This window comes from Astatotilapia calliptera, chromosome 7, assembly GCF_964374335.1.
Source record: "Astatotilapia calliptera chromosome 7, fAstCal68.1, whole genome shotgun sequence".
In the NCBI taxonomy this organism is placed as follows: domain Eukaryota; kingdom Metazoa; phylum Chordata; class Actinopteri; order Cichliformes; family Cichlidae; genus Astatotilapia; species Astatotilapia calliptera.
In genome coordinates, this window is record NC_137428.1 from 19,671,903 (window position 1) to 19,678,980 (window position 7,078).

At 41.8% G+C, this 7,078-nt stretch overlaps 1 protein-coding gene across 4 annotated transcripts in view; it reads left to right on the top strand.

The window, feature by feature from the left end:
• The window catches only part of loxhd1a (lipoxygenase homology PLAT domains 1a), a 37,455-nt gene extending 30,377 nt beyond the window's left edge, over nucleotides 1–7,078 (top strand). For 3 of the 4 annotated variants that reach the window (XM_080303600.1, XM_080303601.1, XM_026173465.2), the window contains 8 exons: nucleotides 117–244; nucleotides 357–474; nucleotides 1,882–2,059; nucleotides 4,196–4,381; nucleotides 4,494–4,664; nucleotides 4,759–4,891; nucleotides 6,077–6,232; nucleotides 6,348–7,078. In XM_080303600.1, coding sequence (XP_080159726.1) covers nucleotides 117–244; nucleotides 357–474; nucleotides 1,882–2,059; nucleotides 4,196–4,381; nucleotides 4,494–4,664; nucleotides 4,759–4,891; nucleotides 6,077–6,232; nucleotides 6,348–6,828 — 1,551 coding nt within the window. In that variant the 3' untranslated portion in view covers nucleotides 6,829–7,078. Of the gene's footprint in view, nucleotides 1–116; nucleotides 245–356; nucleotides 475–1,881; nucleotides 2,060–4,195; nucleotides 4,382–4,493; nucleotides 4,665–4,758; nucleotides 4,892–6,076; nucleotides 6,233–6,347 lie in introns of those variants that run through there. The other variant, XR_013909966.1, reaches the window with a different exon arrangement.

Consider the following 7,078-nt stretch of genomic DNA (forward strand, 5'->3'; position numbering starts at 1 on the left):
CACTGTTTACAACCTTAAAATGACTGAATTAATTCGTATGTGCTCGTCCAGTGAAGCTGTAGATGTACTTGTGGGAGGATAGTATTGTTTGATGTCTGATAATCTTTCCATGTTAGATTATCTATGAGGTGACAGTGGTAACCGGAGATGTGCAGAATGCGGGAACAGACACCCAGATCTTCATGACTGTTTTTGGGGCCAACGGCAGTACAGAGGAGATGCTGCTGCAGAAGAATGAGGACAGGTAGCATCAATGATTTCTATTTTCATTCATGTATCTAACTGTAAAATAAAGAGAGGACCAATTCATACTCAAGATTCTAAACTTTGTGCTTTGATGTGGTGGTGAACAAAAGGTTTGAGCGAGGTCAAGAGGACACCTTTAACATGGAGATCGATGACGTTGCCCCACTGAGAAAAATGCGACTCCGGATAGATGGATCAGGCAGTCGGCCCGACTGGTTTCTTGACAAGGTCGGCTCACCAGGCACACAGATACAATGCAGTCATTTAGAAGATGTTTATTTGGTAAAAAGGGTTTAGAAAAAACCCCAGGAACAGCTAGAGCAAAAGGGAACGTGTGCAGATTGAGCTCTTTAGTAATATCATGCATAGAATTTTTTGTTCTTGTCGAGGCCTAATTTGTTATAAAGAAGAAACTGCAGATCTCAACCATAAAACATAAAACCAGCAACATAAAAAGCAGAAGAGTAATCGCTATCTCATTCCAAGATCAATAGTACAAAGCACTCACAGGCTTGTGTTTTTTTTATCCTGGCACCACATGCTGTAGGTCACAGGATCATTCAATCTATTATATGGCACAGACAAATACACACACACACACACACACACACACACACACACATCTACCCCTGCCTGCAGGAGAACGGTCAATGATTCAACCACACACAAAGACACAGGCAACAACACACACAGAGCAGGGCCCAGAACTCCTGGAGTGAGCATATTGACCCATTTTATTCTCCGTGCCGCTGTTGCTTGAATCACGGACACGCTCTCTCTTACAGTACGCACACGCTACAAATGAGCACCGTGTTTGGCCTCGAGAGAGAAATCATTTCATCTTATATATAAATTAATTTACAGAATACTAGTGCAACATATTGGAATTGACTGCCTCAGTACTGAAAGATTTTTTTAAATGATTCTGTGAGGATGATATCACTTCCCACCACTAAATTTAGTGTGAAGTCTCAGGCTAAAGGTTTTGATGAAGTAGAACACATTTCCTATGCAAATGTCTTCTCTACTAAATGCACCATGCCTGTAGGGCGGCAGAGCAGTCAGAAACAATACAAAGCCCTGTCCATCCGTGCCCGAGTCTCAGCCGCTGTGAACATCTCCTTGACTTGACCCTGAACAGAGCCTTGTGTGTTCAGCATCACAAGCAGATATGCTGCCTTTATGGACAGGTCGTCGCCTTGAAACTGACACAATGGTGCACCAGGTGGACTGCCAGCATAGTAATCTGTCCAGATAAATACGCAGAAGGGAGAGCTAATAGATGTCTGGCTGATTCTTGGCCTAACAGAGAAGATTTTTCCTGTTATTAGAAACTCGAAACCTTCAGAGAGGCAGGATTAGTGTACCTGCTGGTAACACAGTAGTCATCCAGCCATAATATGACACAGCATTCAATACACTAGTACTGTGGTTCAAGTAATAGCAATATCAATCATAAGTGAATGCATTACTACTGATGATGCCCTCAACTTTCATCTGCAGGTTGATATTTATACTCCTGTTGTAATACATCACACCACAGCAGCATTTATTACTGTTAAATCTTACCTTTAATAATTATAATGCAATCTTCCAAACGCTTTGCTAATTTATAAGCTAATTCTGTGCATTCAGGTGATCATGCGTAACCTGACCACGGAGGAGGTGTCTGTGTTTACCTATGAAGGGTGGCTGTCCAGGACACATGGACCCAAGAGGACACTGATCTGTGAGATGGCAGCTTTGGTGGACGAGGAGGTGATGGTGGAGGTCACTACCTACATTGTCCAGGTCAAGACGAGTGACGTCGCAGGTAGGTTCTCAACCCAGCTCTGTGGTCCCATTCGAAATATGCAGTACTTGTCCAAACATACATGGAAATCTTCAAGGTGTCCTTTTATGTTTGAATGAGTCATAGATCAATGTTAAATGATTCAAACAAACAAACAAACAAACAAACAAAACCTTCCTCTGAAATTTCAAGTATAATCAGGTCAAGCATAATGACTGGACTGCCCAGTGTCCAAAGAAAAACTTTGAAAGCTCTTCATAAATTCAGGAAAAGTATTTTTCAAAGTGCTTTTGAAAAATACAGGAAAGTCTGACTCTTTGGAAGCAAAATATGAAGATATGAGGGACAACTTTGATGAGGGAAGGGATTTTGCACATATGCTAGATAATTATTTGAAAATTTGTCTGTGTTTAATATGAGAACCCATCATTGCAACAGGATATATGTGACAGAAGAAATGAAAAGCATAAAAGCTTCTTTCAGACACTGTTTTTTAAACTAGTTACAGGTTGCCAATATTTGTTGTGGCCATTTTAAGATTCATATTGTTTGATCTGAACATGTTTAGGGGCTTGACGATATCAAATGATTACTTATTCACAAGCAAATAGGTAAGATTAGAAACATGAAGCACATTTTTTCTATAAGAGTCCCAATACCCAGTTTTGATTGCACATATCTTAATGTGTCAACATAAAACCAAATAATAACTGAAATGTTGAGGTCTGAGCTGTGGGGTCAGTGAGGGCACTCTAAGTATACTTAACAGGCCTATGAGCATTCCCTGTCCATTCGGCCTTTATTCTCTGGGTTCAGGGGTGCTGAGACTGAGCAGAGTAGACATCCTCTTTCATCAGGAACATCCTCCAGCTCTTCCCGGGGGATCCTGAAGGACTCTGTGGTCAGCGGACACATTTAATTTGTCAAGCGTTTCCTGGATCACATCCTCATCATCTGTTTTTCGGACCACTTTCAAAGGATACACCAGAGAGTATTCTGCATTTGAGCACCTGTGAGTGGCTCTATACTGTGAACATCCTGTGAAACCCTCCCCATCAAAGCCAAACGAGCTGCTGCCTGGAAGAGACTAATTACTGTATGACTGCCATCCCGTGTTTTCAGTCACTACCCAAAGATCAATGCAGAGTTAGAGCCTCATTTTGCCTGCCCTTGTGCAGGGGTTTGTTGTTTTCCTAGGCAAAGGCAAAGGTGGAATAATTCATGGCTGAATCCCTCGTGGCAATTAAAGAGATCCTCTTCAGAAGCCCTCCACACCGCTGCTCCATCTTTTCTTCACCCTGGATTTTCATCTAGCTCAGTTGCTCTGCTGATCAATACGATCAGAATGGCAAGAAGTCTGAGCCGACTTCAAAGGGCTGCTCTCTGCCACTGTCAGTTACTGGAAGCTGACATGTAGCCTTGCACCGCCACTAAGGCTCTGGGAGGAAAAAATGAGCAAGGCTGATAGATGCAAACACACCCACAAACAACATCACATAGGCAGAGCTGTTCCTAAGCACGTATACTATAAAGAGGTACTGAAGATCAAGTGTGTCCATTAGAATATATGTCACATAAGTTACATATGTTACATATAACTTTAAAAATATCCAGATCTCAAATATTGCCAGCGTGATAATTTCTTATTACAACTGCTGGATTGTTAAATGATCAACATTCTTGCCTACTCTACAGAAGCGAGTTTAAGCAAGGACACTGAAAACATGCTGCAGGCTGAGTGAGGTTTCACTCAGGATCTAACCGACTGTGATAAAATAATAAAGCACAGGGGGATTATAGATGCGCTGTATGAGTCAGAGAACCCAGCTCTCACTGCTCCCCAGTTTACTTTTCAGGTGGTGATTTGCTATTGCTGTACAGCCTTTTTACTGCCATACAACTCTTTGATATAGCTTAATTGCTTTGCACGTATATAATTAGAGCTAGCTCGAGTGACAGTAAATCATTTTTATTATAGTTAATTGCATTCAGTGACCATGTAGACTGGGAAGCTGTGACTTTATAGACTAAAATCCAAGCAAAGTTCTGTCCATGGTTCCACCCATGTTTATTTAAAAGTGTAACCAAACCAAGAAAAATCCCTTATTATTGTCGAGGATTTTTTTTTCTAAATAGTAAACTGCTGCATCTCTTCAGGGGCAGGCACTGATGCCAACGTGTGGATCATTATTTTTGGAGAGAACGGGGACACAGGAACACTGGCGCTGAAAGAGTGCAACAAGTCCAACAAGTTTGAACGCAAGCAGGTGGACACGTTTCGCTTCCCAGAAATCCTCAGCATGGGAGACCTCTCCAAAGTACGAGTCTGGCACGATAACACAGGTCAGCTGCTCTAACTGGCACGGTGAACAGCTTAGACTGAGCTCAGCTGTTCTTAGAATGAAAAGTTTGAAAGCACTGCACACTGGTATTTTTTGCATCTCGTTACATGCAGGTATTGCTCCAGGCTGGCACTTGGAGTATATTGACGTGAAGGACGAGATCATGGACAAAACATTTCGTTTCCCCTGTGACCGCTGGCTTGCCAAGAACGATGATGATGGACAGATAATGAGAGAGCTGGCCTGTGCTAACAATGACTACTTGGACCTCAATGAAAAGACCAGTAAGGCTAGCACCTCACAGCATTCAATTATCCCCCCTTGTAGTTTAGTGCAACAACATTTTACTGTAACTGAGTCTCCTTTTCTCTATGACAGAGTATGAAATTTGTATCACAACTGGAGACACAGCTGAAACCAAGGAAAATGCCTGGATTGTACTTGAAGGGAGAAAGGGTCGATCAAAAGAATTTGTAATGGAGAACTCCTCAAAGAAGAAGAGGTTCTTGCGGTAGGTACTTGCTGCAAGATTAACTCAGTCACCGGCAGCTTGTTTGCATGAAAAAGAAATGTGCTTTCTTTCCCTCTGCATCTCTCTCTGCCCTCATGATGATTATCCAAAATACTTAAGACCAGACCAGCACCGCACTCTGATGTCATGACTACACTCCATCCTGTTAAAGATTAATTCTGACACAGAACAAACTGGCAGTGATGTGAATTTCAATTAAGGCAAAGCAATTTAAGGGAATAGCTACTAGGGCTGGGCCATATCATACCGTTCACGGTAATACCCGTATAATGTTGGGCAATGACAAGAAAATGAAATATCGCGATAGAATGTGGGTAAAACGCGCATGCGCAGTGCCTTTGTTTTCATACGCACATGGCGAAAAAGGCACGGCGGCGACGGAGAATGACATGGGCGAAAGCGGATCGTTGAATGAAAAGGATGAACCATAATTGGTTTGTAAAAATGCTGCAACTTCAGTGGTGTGGAACTGGTTTAGCTTTCGTCCGTCAGATACACAACAAAGCACTATTTTTGGTAGAGCGTGCTAGCGGGCCGTGGTTATTACCGTGTTTTTTGGAAAATACGGCACACTTAAAATCAATCCTTTGATTTTTCTGAAAATCGACACTGCCTCTTATAATACCGAGTGCCTTATGTTTGGATTCTGGTTGTGTTTACTGACTGATGTTTTAGTACGACTTTGCTAAGCTACAAACCTGCACCACTTGATGGATTGTCGGAGCATTACGTCTATCGTAGGGAACAGCCTCGCGGAGTGATACGTACTGTGCTTCAACATAATATTACCGTATTGCGTGTGTATAAGCTCTTTTTAAGTTTTGTGGATATTATACAGGGTTATGCTGAGGATATGTTGGCCAATTTCCACTGGAAATGCCTTTTGGTTAAACTGTCAGCAAGGAATTTGCATTTGCACTGTTACATTTTTATATAACTTTAATGCAAAAAACAGCTGCTTGTTTAAGTGAAAATACATTGATGGGGTTTTTTGCACTAATACAATTGTGGAGTTGTAAAGTATTTTGTCTAGTGTCAATTATATCGTCAGTTATATCGTTATCGCAAATTTTCAAATGTATATCGTGAGAAATATTTTTGGTCATATCGCCCTGCTCTAATAGCTACTTTCACCAACGAATCCATGTTCCTCTCTCTTTTTAGGGGAAATGTTGACAGGTTTGAATTTTCATCCAAGAACTTGGGTGATATTGCTGGCATCTGTCTGGGCCATACACCCAAGGATGGAAAGAAAGTAAAGGGGGAGGTTTACTGGCACGTGGAGGAGGTTGTTGTGACCGAAAGAGAACTGGGAAACAAGTAAGGCAGCTGCTTCCCCACTGTAGCCATTCATTTATTTTCCACCATCAAACAATTTCTTGATATTCTCAAATGGTTAGACTATATTCCTTCTGCTCTGCTCCATTATCTCCAGGTACATTTTCAAATGCAATTCCCTCATTCCTCTTTCTCCTAAGAGGGACGATTTCATCACCGTTGAGTGCACAAAGACCATCGAGAGCTTTGCAAGCAAAGCTCGAAGCCTGGTACCTGTCAAATATGAGATCATCGTCATCACAGGTGATGAAAAGGGTGCAGGAACCGATGCCAATGTTTTCATTACTCTCTATGGCTCCAATGGAGATTCGGGTTGCAGGCAACTGCGTCAGAAGTTTCGTAACCTTTTTGAACGTGGGCAAACAGACCGTTTCTCTGTGGAAATGCTGGACATGGGGGAGTTGCAGAAAGTCCGGGTAGAACACGACAACTCCGGTCTCAGCCCTGGCTGGCTCCTCGATCGTGTGGAAGTCACCAACACAGCCAATGGTGTTACCACTATCTTTCTCTGCGGGAAATGGCTGGACTCTAAGAAGGCAGATGGAAAGATCTCCAGGGCCATCTACCCAAAATACTAAAAAACCCTACAGCTCAAGCATGTCCTCTTATGTTTAAAAGTAATGACCAAAGAGATTCTCCTTCTAGCAAGTTTTATATCTCAGGAACTGAGACATTAAAAAAAAAACATGTCATGATGATGTCTAATGTGGTCAGGAAAAAGGAAAGTGCCAATCTTTTTAAATATCAGGGATTCTTTGCATTGTTTTGTTGTAATACAGATTTTATAAAATGAACAAATGAATAAATAAATCCAATTTGTTTATAACA